General features: G+C 45.3%; 2 protein-coding genes across 7 annotated transcripts; one reads left to right on the top strand and one right to left on the bottom strand.

Annotated features, from left to right (window-relative positions):
- Positions 1 to 483: 483 nt before the first annotated feature.
- On the bottom strand, positions 484 to 5,179 carry Arfip2 (ADP ribosylation factor interacting protein 2). 6 transcript variants are annotated; one of them, XM_052711938.1, is made up of 8 exons: positions 5,054 to 5,178; positions 4,134 to 4,274; positions 3,846 to 3,942; positions 3,082 to 3,200; positions 2,688 to 2,909; positions 1,993 to 2,150; positions 1,671 to 1,845; positions 484 to 1,250 (listed from the first exon to the last, which is right to left on the bottom strand). In XM_052711938.1, the coding sequence occupies exons 2-8, from the start codon at positions 4,230 to 4,232 to the stop codon at positions 1,095 to 1,097; spliced, it is 1,026 nt and encodes a 341-aa protein (XP_052567898.1). In that variant the 5' UTR covers positions 4,233 to 4,274; positions 5,054 to 5,178; the 3' UTR covers positions 484 to 1,094. The 6 variants fall into 6 exon arrangements, with proteins under 6 accessions (XP_052567898.1, XP_052567900.1, XP_052567899.1 ...); XM_052711940.1 differs by having other exon boundaries at positions 4,134 to 4,234; positions 5,054 to 5,165; XM_052711939.1 differs by having other exon boundaries at positions 4,949 to 5,063.
- Positions 5,180 to 5,246: 67 nt separating this feature from the next.
- Positions 5,247 to 8,343, top strand: Timm10b (translocase of inner mitochondrial membrane 10B). The gene is made up of 4 exons (XM_052711944.1): positions 5,247 to 5,377; positions 5,530 to 5,625; positions 5,800 to 6,000; positions 8,016 to 8,343. The coding sequence occupies exons 1-3, from the start codon at positions 5,351 to 5,353 to the stop codon at positions 5,974 to 5,976; spliced, it is 300 nt and encodes a 99-aa protein (XP_052567904.1). The 5' UTR covers positions 5,247 to 5,350; the 3' UTR covers positions 5,977 to 6,000; positions 8,016 to 8,343.
- The last annotated feature ends 6,572 nt before the right edge of the window (positions 8,344 to 14,915 follow it).

Raw genomic sequence — 14,915 nt, 5'->3', positions numbered from 1 at the left:
GCATCCCCATCCCTACCCCAGTCTAAGCAAGATGCCCCTTATCAGGTGCTCCCACTGCATCCCGTATCCTAGCATTTCTCATTGTATTGTAGTTGCCTGGTTACTTGTCTCTATCCCCCACTTGGCCTTAAGTACTGTGAGCAGGGACCAAGTTTTATTCACTGATGTTTCCCCAGGGCTTAACCCAGTGCCTGGCAAATAAAAGCACTCAGTAAACATCAGCTGTATGATTGAATGCATGATGGTTAGCCAGCCCAACCCCCTCTGGACCCTATGCTCTTCAAACCTATAGCTGTCTTGGTGCTAACGGGGAAGAGAAAATAAAGCTTTGGGCTCTAACTAGGACTGAGGGGATCAGGCCTTCAGCAGCTTCTGAAACTTGGCCACAGCTCTTTTGAATTCATAGGAATTGAATGCATGATTACTGGGAATTCCTTACCAATCCACCCTCCTCTAGTCCCCCACAAATTGACCTCACTGGGCCTGCTTTTACGAAAGGTTTATTCCTAGTGCTAGAACCCAGTCTTCCTGGGCTCTAAGCACAATTCAACTGGATGGGTGGATGAGGGGAGGGCCCATTCAGATGCAGGGCCATAAATGGGGCTCCCCATTTTCCCCACTCCTTTGGTCCCAGTCCCCTTCTCTACAATGGACACCCATCGAGGAGGGACAAAGGGTATTGGAGGCAACACTATTGGCCCAAGAGAGCCCAAGAAGAGCTGCCATTGGCTGACAGAGCCTTTCGAGGTCCTGTCTTTGGTCGGGGGCACATCCCAAGAGCTGGGGATAGGCCTGAGGAGTGATGCCATTGGCCAGGGAGTGTTTTGTCATAGCCTTTGGCTGTGAAGTGGAAGGAAAAGATCTGGAAATGAAGCCCAGTGGCCAGGAAGATAAAGGACAGGGCAGCAGCTTCCGGGCCTACAGGCCCTCTTCAGACCACAGCAGTATGGGCAAAACTGGTGTCACACCCCAGCCAGGAAAGGGGAGCCCAAGCCGAAAAGTAAGTGGCAAAGGACATCCCATGTCCAATCTCGTCCACCCTGGGGCTGCCCCGCCAGTGTCCTTCTTGTTAGCCAAGTTGGGCTAGGAGCCGCTCACTGCTCCTCTAGCCAGGAAGGCTTCTCGGCTCCTGGAGGCCGCAGCTTGATGTTGAACTGTTGCAGGGTCTGCTCCAGTTGTTTCTGGTTCCCAGCAAAGTAGGCAGACACCGCATTGTGGAAGAGCAGCAGCTGTTTGTGCATCACCTTGATCTGGGGGCCCAGCAGGGTCAGCTAAGGCTGGACTCAGGCACCCTTCTTGAGGGGCTGTGCCTAAGCCCAGGGCATTGACCAGGGCATACGGACTCTGCTCTGACAGTGCTTTGGGGGTGGGACTTTCCAAGAAGTCAAAAGAGAAGGGACAATATGAAGAAAGAAACCTGACTTGACTTGCTGGGTCAGGGTTCTGGCACCCCAGCTAGGGGGGCAATTTTTTTCAGTTGTGTTCCTGGGACTAGTAGCCAGATCCTCAACAAAAAAGGCCAGTGACCAGAGAGGGCTCAGGCATCAAAGGGCTAAGGAAACCCACTCCGCAGCCAGGCTGCATCTCCCCACCCAACAATCAGGAGGGTCTGAAGGGAAGGGAACTGTCAGATGGGAAGGTTATTTAGGACCAAGGGAGTAGGGCAGCACCTTGTTTTCTTCCAGGAACTTGAGCTTGATGGCCACATCTCCCCGCAGCTTCTCATATTTGTCCCGATGGGTCTGGAAAGTGGCCTGGGCACTCTCAAGTCGACCACGTGTCCCTGCATCCCGGGGGCCTAGGCTCAGCTCCTCTAAGTCTGTCCGGTAGGCATCATATTCCAGCCTGGGGAGGGAGTGATAAAGGCTGGTCTCCACCTCTTCATCCATACACATATCTCCTTTCCTTCCTGAATTTGTATGCCCCCAAATGTCTAAATTGTCACCCACGCCAGCCAACTTCCCAAACCTTGAGCCCTGTCAGTGCCCACACCTGGCAGCCTCATACTGTTTGACAGTCATGAGTGTGTCTTCCATGGTCTTGGTGACCAGTGTGTTGATGCTAGAGACAAAGAAGTTCACAGCCCCTAGCAGCGTCTCCCCATTCTTGCACAGCAGCTTTTGCGTCTCTGCATTATAGCCAAATTCCTCCTAAGGGTAGAAGGGAGGCACAGGCCTTGAGTAACAGTCCTTACCTGATTGGAGCTGCAGAGCCCTTCATTTCCCTCCGTCCCAAAGAAGAAACAGCCATCAAAACTAAAACAACCAGACTGCCTCTTGCAAGGCTCTCTTAGCCACAAAGTTAGTAGGGTCGCCTTAGGGATGCCTGGGGTAGGAATGTGGGGGTAGAGTTCTTGGGTAAGTTTACAAGACGGGAACAGGGAAAGGTAGTGCAGCAGGCAGGGGATGGACTCTGATTAGGCCAAGCACCAAAGGCATTCTGGATGATATGGAGAAGGGTTACTTGTGAGGCACCAGTGCGCCCTCTCCCACAACCCCTCCAACTTTTGGACCTCTGTACAAACCCTTAGGCTGCCTCCATAGGTGAGTGATGCTGGGGGCAGGACTGGGCACACCCCAGAGGGGTTCTCCCTGGGGGCTGCAGGAGGGAGGGAGGGAGGCTGAGGAATGCCTGCCTGGAAGGGCCAGGGCCCAGTACCCCCACCCTCTTTGTTTTGGCTGAGGCACCTGAAGCTCTGGGGACTTCTGGCTGAGGTCAGCAAAGGCATCACCTAGTGCATGCTGGGTCTGCAACAGGCTGTAGAGGTGGGCTGTCAGTGCCCGGCCCAGCTGCAGGACACTTTCATACTTGCGCTTCGTCTCACGCAGCAACTCAATCTGCAGCTCTAGCTCCAGATCCACAGTCCGGGAGCCTCGGCCAAATCTCTCTGATAACAGCTGCTTTGTGCACTGATTGGGAAGTGGGTGGGAGGTCAGAAATCTAAACTCTGCCCCAACCCCAACAAGTAACTACTCCAGCACCCCCACTCTCTTAGTCATAGCATAAGACTACGAATTAAGATCTGGGGAAAAGAAAAAGGTACCCATGGAGAGTTTCTGGGAGGAGGCACTTGACTCTTACCTTATATGTGTTGATGCCCCATTTCTTGACGATGTCAAACTTCTCTCCGGCAATGCCCCGGGCCACCTCATCACCAGGGCCAGAAGGTGAAGTGCTGTGAGATGGATGGCGGCCAGACCCTAAAAGACCAAGTTCTCTGACACCAGTTTCTCTCACATACAACCAGATACTTCTGTGACTTCACTTAACTCCCTCCAGCACATAAAATGACCTCTCTGAAGGAAGAAAATCTAGACAACCGCACTCTTCTGCTCATTACCGGGAACAAGGACTTACGTCCCGACAACCAAATCAACTCACTGTATGTATTTGGCATCTTTGGGATAGGGTAGGAGTGTGTTGGTAGACAGGGGAAGAGGAGACAGAAACAAACATAATGAGTGGAAGTGGCAGGGTCAAAGCTGGTGGGCACCGAAAACAGGGAAGTTGGTTTGTATTTCCAAGTAGAGCTCTAGTCAGTATAGGAGTCGAAAATAAAACTCTGAGAAGCTTGCAAATTGGCCTTAAGCTCCAGAGTTCTTGTGACCTAAAGGTCTTAACTTGGCTCGGATGGTGGCACCAGAGAAGAAAAGACAAATGAGATAGCTTAGAGACTAAATGGCAAGTGGGAAGCAGATGATAAACTTTGAGAGCTGGTCTGGGATTGGACAGTCTATGGATTTCACACTATCAGTTCTCAGCTTTCCTATATGTGTCCTAAGCCTCCACTATAACTGTCCTAGTCTCCCTCCCACTCAAGCCTCCTGTCTCTTTATCATTCATACCTGTGGGGATGAGTCCATCACCAGAGCCCCCATAGCCACCAGACACAATGCTAGTTTCATTGAGGTTGGGTCCTGACACCATCACCTGCTGGAGGTCCTACAAGTCAGAGAAGATGGGAGTTGCTGAAACATTTTGGGGACAGAGACAGTACAGAGTAAAGTCTGTATAGAAGATTTGAAAAGTATGAAGGGGGTTAGCTAAATGAAGGCTATTGGGATGGGGACAGAGAAACATTTAAGAGTCAGGATTGCTAAATTGAAACAATTAGAAGAATCAAACAGAAGCACCTGCTCCAGCCCATCATCTTCAGGAAGCTGCCCAGCTTCGCCATTTCCATGGATGGGGATCTCCATTGTAGCTGCCTTCCCTAGGATCCCGTCCGTCATGGCTAGGGAAGGGACTGGAGTCAAGGTCTCCACCCCAGCACGCTGTAAAGCCCAACACAGACAATTCTGGAAACTGGCCAACACTCCAGAACAAGGAGGCCTTCCCTGTGTTCTCAGAAGTTTCAGAGGTTGTCCTAGGACTTGAGTGCCCCTGGGGATCAGCCACCACTTTTTTGCTTGAGTATGTGTATTTCTCCTATTCCAAGTACATTATTTCTACAGATGCATAGATACCAAAGCCTCGGGTGTCTTCTCACAATGCCTAACCTCACCTTTAGTAACCATTCATGCAATTAGTCACTCAACAAACATTTAGTGAGTCCCTACTAAGTGTGAGATGCTGAGAATGGGATTACAGCAGTGAGGACCAGAGGGAATGTCTGTGCTGTCTGGGAACTTAACCCTGCATAGGCATGTTTACCAGGAGGCAAAACCCTTCCCGAGGCTCAGATGCTCACTTGCCACTTAAGCATGCCCTATGATCGCTGGTCTTTCACATCCTTTTGGTGTTCCTTTCCCTCTTCCTTCAGATGGTGTTTCCTTTCTCCATCTCATGCACCTGCCTCCCTCAGGCCCTCCCCACCAGGCCTTAGATGAAGCAGTTGATGTGTTCCTGGTGTCATTAAAAGCCTCTCTTTCCCAGGACACAGACAGTCCCTTCCAAAGTGAGTTTTTGCCTCCCAGATGTGAGAGGTCCCCGCCACCCCCCCACACACCTGGGCATCAGGTGTGTCCTCATCCTTGCCAAGGGCTCAGGGCATCTTGCCCTCAGCACAGGTTCGTGCGTCCAACTTCCCTTCGTACAAGTATGTCCTTCTCACCTGGGCCGGGCCACTCTTCCCCTCAGGGCGCGAGGCCCGGACCGCGCGGGGACCTCGGGTTCCAGTTCCCGTCGCGATCTTAGCAGCAGGTCAGAGATTCGGCGGAAGTGACGTGCTCTCTGGGCAGAAGAAGCCGGCCACGTCGCAGAGAAAAAGGGCGGAGGTGACGTTAGCAGTCATGGGCAGGGCGATACTGGAGCCACACCTTCAAGTTCTTGGTGATTTGGGAGAATTTACTTCCGGGGCGACTCTGTGCACCCGGGGCGGAAGTAGCGTGGGCCGCGCGCCCTGGGCGTGATGGAGCAGCAGCAGCAACTAAGAAACGTGAGTAAGAGTTAAGTTGTTTTTCGGGGTTAGACGTGAGGTTTGTTTCCTGGGGTACACGCAAGAACCCCCCCCCAGAGGGGGAGGCAGGCTGTGCTGCGCACCCCGGGAAGCCTCGGCGGTGGTGAAGTTTGGATCCGCTTTTCCCTCAGTTGCGAGACTTCCTGTTGGTCTACAATCGGATGACAGAACTGTGCTTCCAGCGCTGTGTGCCCAGCCTGCACCACCGAGCTCTGGACGCTGAGGAGGTGGGGACTGTGGGGACCCCAAAGTTGACAATAATGTGACGCGACACACACTCCCTTCCCCTCTGTTTGCACCTCGCTCTTCCATGACCTCACCCCTCGACTGGGGACCGGGAGGGAAGGAGGAGGGCTTGACGGGATCCTTTTAGTCTCTGTTTACATCCGTCTTCCTTCCAGGAGGCCTGTCTGCACAGCTGTGCTGGGAAGCTCATCCATTCTAACCACCGCCTCATGGCCGCTTACGTACACCTCATGCCCGCCCTTGTCCAGCGCCGCATCGCGGACTACGAGGCTGCCTCGGCCGTGCCAGGTGTTCCTGCAGAACAGCCCGGAGACTCGCCGTCAGGCAGCTAGCCATCCTCTGCCCCAGGAGAGAAGGTGCTTAGATGGGCTCCTCTATGAACCTTGAGCTTGTCGAAATTTGTACAGAGAGATTGAACCTGGAAGCTGGACACTATTGCTCCGTTGCATGGAGCCAAGAAACCGGGCTTTTACTCTGGTTGATTTTCTGGGCAGGAACTTTTGCCCATTTATTGGTACCATCCTTTATTCTGTTTTTAGTGCCTACTGCTCTAAGCCCTGGCAGTTGAGAAATGGCCTTCCTATGTAGGAGGACAAACTGTGCATTCCCAGATCCCCAGCAAAAGCATAGGTAGTTTTAAGGTTGGTAATAGCAAGGGGAAATTGGTTCCAAAAGGAGAACACTCAGAGGCCGTCCTTGAGTCTAATTCAAATGCCTGAATATATATTGGCTCATAACTAGTTTTTATCTGAGCTGTCATACAAAAAGAATTGTGCTGGATCTAGGGGAAGAAAACAGTACCACAATAGGCTATAGCCACCACTTCTTAGGAGATCAGTGAAAAACAGAACAAAGACAAGCCTGTAAGAATTCAGGGATATTGTCTAGAATTTCAGTCATTTCCCCAGTTTACCATCTTAATATTTCATGTCTGTGTGAAATCAACAATAAAGACTTTAAACAAAGACGGGCTTTCTTCTTACCTTCCAGGCAAGTCTGGAGGACTACATTAGTCAAATCTCAAGAAGAGAAACCTAAGGGAGAGGAAGATGGTGGTAGAGGGGGGTGGTTAAATATAATCTGTGTGGCCCTTGGTGTTCCCTTCGTGTTTTCACTGCTTGTCTGGAGTCTCCTCATTGCAGCTCTCTACCCTCCACCTTACATTGTTCTCACTGTAACTGATGCCAGCTTCTCTGTTCTTGTTTCACTACTGCCCCCTCCCTTTGTGGGTTTCACATCTGTATTCAGAAGGATACCTCTTTTCCTGGCCCTGCCTTTTCCATGACGTCATCCCTAGTATGGGGATGGGGAAGGAAGGAGGATGTGGCATATACCACCTTGTGGGGCTTCAAGGATAATGACAGGATGCAGGGCAAGCAACAGCATGGGGTCTGCGTTTGTTATTGTTTTACTGGGGGTTAAACTCAAGGCCTTGTGCATGCCAGGTAGGAACTCTGACAACTTAAACTACCCATTGCCTCTTCACCTAACAACTTAAACTACCCATTGCCCCTTCACTGCTTTCCTTAATCCCATCCCATCCCTTCAAGTATGGCAACAGGTGGCCACTTTCATTTTTTACACAGGAATTAAATTTTAAATTTCCAGCCAAAATCAATCATTCACAAAGCAGATTCCCCCTCCCCCACCTACAGGTCAAAAAAATGCATTTTATTTTTGAGATGCAAAACTGACTTGGGGGGCTGGAGACATGGCTCAGCGGTTAAGAGCACTGCTTGCTCTTCCAAAGGTCCTGAGTTCAATTCCCAGCAACCACATGGTGGCTCACAACCATCTGTAATGAGATCTGGTGCCCTCTTCTGACCTGCAGAAATATGTACAGATAGAACACTGTGTACATGATAAATAAATAAACCTTTAAAAAAAAAAAAAAAAAAACTGACTTGGAAATCATGATAACTAAAGACGACCTTGGACTCCTGATCCTCCTGCCTCTACCTCCCAAGTGCTGGCCAGCAAAAAAATTGAAATTCTTAGTTGACTCCATGTTAAAATGCAGCTCTTGCTCCAAGCTTTATTATTCATGCCTATAAGCCCAGCACGTTACAGATTGAGAATTGTGAGTTTGAAAGCAGTCTGTGCTGTATATCAAGACCCAATCAATAAAGTGCAGCTGGGACAGTAAGCCCCATATTCTTTTTAGTACAGCAGGGTATTTCTCAAAATCATGTCTGTTGAGTATGTTGTATAAATTTATTTATTACACACCTAGGAGGTATTATTTCCATTTAACAGGTAAAGAAGAACCCAGAATGTATGAGAGCTCTGTCTATACACAGTTCTTTGAAAACAGATTCTAGTGTGTCACTGCTTTTTCCTTTTTTTTTTTTTTTTTTTTTTTCCATTTTAGGTGATTTTGCCATGGAGTCCATTGGCCTTAAACTTGTGATTCTCCTGTCTCAGCCTCCCAGGTACTGGGATTACACACATGGGCTGCAGCTGGTTGCTAGATAATTCTTTAGGAAGATGAAAATTGCTGACGAGGAGCTTTCCTATAGAGTGACCTCATGTCTGCCTGACAAAATTCACTCTTTGACAAGTATAAATGTAAGTAAAGCAGCGTATGAACTTCTTAATTCTCAAAGACAGGAAGGTGGAGACCTAGGATATTGTGTTGCTGCTGGGGGAGTTCTGCATCATCATCTGTATGTATCCTTTCAATAAACATGTACTGTGAATTGTCTGTTTCCTTTCTTCCCATGTCACATGGTTAGTAATTGCTGGAGAAAGACTAGGAAACAGATCTGCATGAAGCCCACTCTCTTTGACCTACCTAAACTTTTTTTTTTTTTTTTTTTTAAAGATGGTCTCACTATGCAATCTCACCTTGAATTCAAATCCATCCTTCTGGCCTTTACTCCCAAGTGCTGGCATCACACATGTGCTCCCCACACTCAACCTACAGAGCTCTTAGATACACAATGTCATCTTTGCATCGTCTGCCTTCAGTGCAAAAACAAATGTGCCTCCACCTGACCTGTCAGTCCTTTGCTACCCTCAGTCTTCTCGTCTTTCCTTCAATACTTAGGAGAAAACCTATTCCAGCTGTCCCACTTTCTGTAGTTGCTGGTCCTCTTCAGGTCTTGTCGTAAAGTGATAGCCATTGGCATAGTGAGAGCAGGGCAGTATTCTCAGACACAGTAGACAATAGTTTGGATTTTTTTTTTTTTTTTTTTTTGGCAGGGGGTTGTGGGAAGTCAAGTTCAGGGTTTTCTACATGCTAAGAAAGGGCTCTACCACTGACCTACATCCCCAGCCCAGGAGTTACTTTTGACATAGCCTTACCACACCACAAACATTGGAGCAGACGTGGTGGTCCCATCATTGTGACTTTAGAACTTCACTGCCCATTCCTTGGCCCAATCTGTTTGCTTTAAACCTGTTCGTTCATGCAGCCCTCTCATTGTTTTACTCTTCCCATCAACTTTTTTTTTTCCCCATTCCTCTAAAGAGCTCTTGGTACTTCCCATCCACTAGTTAATGCTTTGATGTTTACACAAACAGTCCATTCAGTAGTTAGGATCACTTAATTTCTTGACTCAATATCTAATGGCTTCTATTCTGTCTTAGCTATCCATTTAGTTGTGTCTTAGATATTGTCATCACTCTAAACGACTCAATATTGAGGATATTCTTACTAAATCAAACAAAACTCTATTTCTTAAATTTTATTCACTGACTATATTCCTTATGCTTGGTTTAGTAAGTCACTGTCCCTACTATCATTTGATTTTACTGTAACTTTCATATTGTTTTTCTCTCACTATCACTTGCCTTTAAGTGGAAAACAAAGCTATCTGTAAGTAATCTCTAGTATCCTACTGCTGACCCATCTGCATCATTTCCTTTCCCTTCTAAATAGGGAGAAGCCCTCTTATCTAATGCCAGTGCCCACGCTCAGGCTTTGAGTCTTAGTCATTTCCTACTTGAATGCTTCCAACTTTGTCTTCCTATTCTTGTCAGTTTCTAAATATGCTAAGGATTCCACTGTTCAAACAAACCTTTAGACCTAGTTTCCATTGGGTTACCATCCTGTTTTTCCCACTTTACAGCTATATCTGAGACACAATTGTGTCCATCTTGCAAGTCATTCTCCATTCCTGTTCCTCAGACTAGCACATTTTGAGTTCTGTAGTCCTTACTCTATTGAAAGAGTGCTTACTAAGATCATCTGGGTGATAACCTTGTATCTCTAAATCCATTGATTAGTTCCTGGTCCTCTACATACTTTATCTATCAATGGCATTTGATGCTATTTTATAGTTAGTTTTTTGTTGATATTCCACCAGTGCCTTGATTCTACTCTTAGGTTTTACTCCTGTCTCTTTAACCATGGTGTCTTAATCTTGATAGTGTGCCCACCTTCTTCCATAGTTTTCTCTAGGTCATGTTCTTTTTCTCTCAAATTTTTCTAGGATAGTTTCATTCCCCTACTTTGGGTTTTAGGTACTGATAACTCCCAGATCTAAGCTATTTGATATCTTCACTTGTGTATCTCAAGAACACTCCAAACCTATTTTTTTTCTTATAAACTTTCCTTTTATTCTTGGTATTCATTTAGTTGCAGAAGCTAGAAACCTAAGTACATCCTTCTTTCTGATCTTCTCACTCAATTGCCAAATCTTACCTTACATTTCTAAATATTCCTTGATTCTGTTTCTCTCCATCTTCGCTATGATCTTCCAGTATTACAATTACAATGCTGCTTCTCCCTATGCCTAGTGTTGTACCACTTTTAACCTATCTACTCATCAACCAGAAAACATGCTTAAAACCATTCTTATGATAAAAAACTAGAACTTTTTTCAATGCTGGGGACTGAAACCAGGGTTTTTGTACATGCTATGCAAGTGTTCTACCCAAAACTAGAGTTCTAGTCATGATTTACAGAGCCTTGTATAATCTAGTCCTACCTCTGGCTTGATCTTAACTGTGAAGTACTATCAACCCTATTTGTTGAGTTGACTTGAATCACACTTCACTTTTTCTGTGCTCCAGCCACACTGGTTCATGGTCCTGTCTTGCACTGTTCTAAGGGCCTTTGTTGCTTCCTGGTTCATGATGCAGGAGAGAAATCATTACCTACTAAACTTCCTAATCCAATTGTTATTTCCTTAAAGAAGTCTCCCCAGATATCAGCTCCCATAATTCTTTGTGTATTGAGTGTGTGATACTCTTTAATGGTTTGAAACCTCATGAAGACAGAGTCCATGTCTTTATAACTCATGCTGTATCTTCATCAACGTAACTAGTGTGTAGCTTTTAGCTTCTTTCTTGTTCAAGTTACTATTAACAACAGAAAAACTAAGAGAAATTTTGTTTTATTGAATGATATAGAAATGAATTTGCAGTTGTAGCCTTTGCCAATAATTTAGAATTTGAGTTTTGCTTTTTTTTTTGTTTTTTGTTTTGTTTTATTTGTTTGTTTGTTTTTGAGACAGAGTTTCTCTGTGTTTTTGGTGCCTGTCCTGGATCTCGCTCTGTAGACCAGACTGTCCTTGAATTCACAGAGAGAGATCCGCCTGGCTCTGCCTCCCGAGTGCTGGGATTAAAGGCGTGCACCACCACTGCTTGGCCAGAATTTGAGATTTTTGTTGTTGTTGTTAAGACAAGCTGTCACTATGTTGCCTAGGTCTTGGACTCTAGAGATGTAAACGCACTCAAGAGAGAATTGACCACAGACCAAAGTAAGGCTACCACCATAGTCAAACTTGTTGAACTAATGATTTATTGGAATTACTTACAGGAGCGTGCATAAGGGGTTACTTACAGGACCAGAACTGACTCCAGGACAGCACATCACCAGAAGCCTAGCCCAGCATGTCTGAGAGCTCACAAAATGTGGAACCCAGGGCAAACTGCATACTTTGCAGGCATCTCAACAGATTGAGAGTGTCTGTCCCAGACAGCTTATCTTTTTTGAGAGTGTCTCTCAGCAGTCCTTGCTGTATATGTATGCTTAGAGAGGGAGGGGCCTAGTGCATCTGGTCAGATTCAGGAAGTTTTAAATTTTTTGAGTTGTTTACTTCCTGAGTTTGAAGGAGATTCCCTGCAGAATAGAATACTTCAACTCTCTTCTTTAAGCAGCTTCCCTCCAAGATGTAGTTTTGGGTCTGGGAAGAAATTGCTACATAACACCATGCTATCCTCTGGAATGCTAGGAATATAGGAACAAGTTGCCATGCCCAGCTGGACATGTTTTTTTCATCCCAAAACTCACTGGACAGTATCTTCTAACATTGTATGATCAGTCATGACCTGAAGGCCCATCTCCAGCAGTTTACTCTTCCAATTTGTAGGTTCTCTAATTCTGTGTAAATACTTCTTAAACATTTCAACTCCTTTTATCAGCAGCTTAATTTGACTTTAATCAGTTCATGATACAGATGACCGAAGCTGTCTCCTAATTCTTTTGTTATGAGTCCAGATCCCTTTTGATAAGTTGGAACCCAGCTCAGTTAATGATAACAAAGAATCAATAACAGCAACTTACCATGTTTTTATTTCTTTTAAATAAAAAAACCTAGTCCAGAGTTGGTATGGTAGCTTCACAATCATGAGACCTAGGCTACTTCACAGTTTTCTGATGGTTGTGTCTAGGATATCCCCCTCATTCTTGTGACCTAAGTTGGCGCTTTCTTCATCACATTGACCTTTTAAGGAAACAGAATGGATCAGAGTTAGTTGGTGAAAGGTATGCCTTCCTCCCTGGAAGTTGCATGTTAAAAGTTTCTCATGTGGCCAGATCTTGTTATAAGGGAGGCTGGAACTGTAATCTCTGTTACCAGTCATTTGCCCAACTAAAGATTAGGGGTTCTGTTTCTAAGGAAGAGGGACTTAACTTTAGAAAGACTTACCAGTTCATTTCCCAGACTAGCCAACTGTGATACAAAATATAAATAACTACAGCATTCATTTGCTTATTGGCTTTTGTGATATCAGACTCAGCATCAGAACTGGGGCTTTGCCTGAACAGGTCCCACATAGCCTCTCTAGACTCATCTTTAAGCCTCTTTCTTTGGTTTTTTTTTTTTTTTTGTCTTTTGCTTGCCATAAAAAGGACATGTTATTTTGGTTCTTGAACACATTTTTCTGATTCTGAACTCTATCTTCGAATTTCTGGGTAGACTCCATACTCACTATGTATTCACACATGATTCTGATGTTAAGTTAGCTGAAGATAAAAAATAAGAGAGAGAGAGGTACAGTAGTCGTTCTCTTGGAACTTAATGTGTAAAGGTCAGTATAGGAAAAGTAAGCACAACCATGGTAAGTTTTATATACAAGAGTATGTTGTAATGGAAAATAACACTAGTACAAATTTACCTGTTTGTGGGATGAAGGTCTTCCTTGAAGTGATTTTTTTGCATTTATTTTTATTTTTATGAGAGTAGGGAGGGAGAGTGTGGGCCGAGTTTTTCCTGTCCCGACTGCCTGCTACCAAATAACTGACTCAAGAGGCTGAATATGAATTATAAATGCTTGGCCGATAGCTCAGGCTTATTACTAGCTAACTCTAACAATTAAATTAACCCATATTTCTATTTGTGCTTTGCTACGTGGCTCATGTCTTGTTACTTCATTCTTACATGTCCTACTTGCTTGGCAGCTGGCTGGAATCTCTCCTGACTCTGCTCTCCTTCCCATCATTCTCAGTTTGGCTTTCCCGCCTAATGTCTTGCCCAGCTACCAGCCTGTCAGTTTTTTATTAACAAATAAGAGTAATATTCATAGTATAGAAAAGGAATGTTCCGAGGCTGGAGAGATGGCTCAGAGGTTAAGAGCACTGACTGCTCTTCCAGAGGTCCTGAGTTCAACTCCCAGCACTCACATGGTGGCTCACAACCATCTGTAATGAGATCTGGTGCCCTCTTCTGGCCTGCAGGGATACATGCAGGCAGAACACTGTATACATAATAAATAAATAAATATTTAAAAAAAAAAAAGAAAAGAGAAGGAATGTTCCACATCAGGAGAGAGTATGTATAAGCACACATGTATGTGGATGCCCCTGGAAGCCAGATCTCTGCGAGCTGGAAGTTACAGGCAGATGTTAAGATGTCTGATATGGGTGTTGGAAAACAAACTCTGGTCCTCTGAAAGAGCAGCAAGTGCTCTTCACCACTGAGCCATCTCTCCAGCCTCCTGAAGAAGTGATTAAAAAATTTTAAATTACGTTTATAATTATTTCATGTGAATGCATATGTGTAGACACATGTGCTATGACATGCATGTAGAGGTCATAATTCACCTCAAGATGCAGCATTAACCTGTCTCAACTTCCTTCATGTTAGACTGCCCTGACAGATTTTGAACTTATAACATCCATGTGTATGCACCAAATTCAATCTCTCCCTCCCTCCCTCTTTCTTATGCACACACACACCCCTCTGGAGAATCCCCCCCCTTTTTTTTAAACAGGAGGTTAGTTTGGGATGAGCCTGGTCTATAGAGTGAGTTCCAGGATAGCCAGGGCTATTATACAGAAAAACCCTGTATGTGGAGTGAGAGGACAGGTGGTAAAGTTATTATTTGAGTATAAAACAGCAGAAGACAGTGATGAATCAGTATAGGTTTGAAATACTCTTATGCAGAAAAGGGAATTAAGTGAGAATACAAACATAGGCAGGCTTTAAGGCAATATTGAGAGCTCTGCAATGTTGTTGGTTGTTTTTTAATGAAAGCTATTGGGGTCCAGCCCCAAATAGCCTTTTCCCAGAGTCCCTGGAAGAATCTACAACCAGCTGGGAAATCTATTTATCTATGAATAAGTCCACTTATCTGAGGTTATATCAATAAATTTATACACACTGCCCTTTCAGTCCATCACTTTATTGTTCTAGTAAGCTTTAACACTGATCTCTTTTGTTCTCTCTTTTTTCTACTGCTTCTCTACATCTACAGCTTCTTTTCAGCCCTCATAGTTCCTCTCTTGCCTGACTATCCATGCATGTCTAACAGGAGACTCCTTGCAATCCTGAGAAAAGTTTTAAAACCTTCAAGGTCATAGCACATTCCTAGAATAGATGACAAGGAGCAGAGCCATTACCATGTTAATTCAAGGTTCCAAGGTCTCAGGACTAGAGGGAAGGGGCGCAGTGCCCAGTGCAACAAACTCTGAGACAGAGCTTTTTATCAGCAGTCTTGGCAAGTGAAGAATTGGCAGGCTTTTCTTAGGGTATTTTGTGTTATCAGTCTTGGTGGACACCTGTGACTCTTGACCTTGTGCATAACTGTAAAGTTTTAAACT

This window comes from Peromyscus californicus, unplaced genomic scaffold (assembly GCF_007827085.1).
Source record: "Peromyscus californicus insignis strain IS unplaced genomic scaffold, ASM782708v3 Scaffold_4__1_contigs__length_199733344, whole genome shotgun sequence".
Lineage (NCBI taxonomy): Eukaryota > Metazoa > Chordata > Mammalia > Rodentia > Cricetidae > Peromyscus > Peromyscus californicus.
This window is presented reverse-complemented; position numbering and strand designations above follow the sequence as displayed.

What these genes read in the sequence shown, in the direction of transcription:
- Arfip2 (XM_052711938.1), bottom strand. Translation starts at nt 4,232, where the DNA reads ATGACGGACGGGATCCTAGGGAAGGCAGCTACAATGGAGATCCCCATC. An exon ending in AAGATGATGGGCTGGAGCAG is followed by an intron (nt 3,943 to 4,133) that starts GTGCTTCTGTTT and finishes TCTGACTTGTAG; the next exon opens with GACCTCCAGCAGGTGATGGT. An exon ending in TGATGGACTCATCCCCACAG is followed by an intron (nt 3,201 to 3,845) that starts GTATGAATGATA and finishes TTGGTCTTTTAG; the next exon opens with GGTCTGGCCGCCATCCATCT.
- Timm10b (XM_052711944.1), top strand. Translation starts at nt 5,351, where the DNA reads ATGGAGCAGCAGCAGCAACTAAGAAAC. An exon ending in AGCAGCAGCAACTAAGAAAC is followed by an intron (nt 5,378 to 5,529) that starts GTGAGTAAGAGT and finishes CTTTTCCCTCAG; the next exon opens with TTGCGAGACTTCCTGTTGGT. An exon ending in GAGCTCTGGACGCTGAGGAG is followed by an intron (nt 5,626 to 5,799) that starts GTGGGGACTGTG and finishes TCTTCCTTCCAG; the next exon opens with GAGGCCTGTCTGCACAGCTG.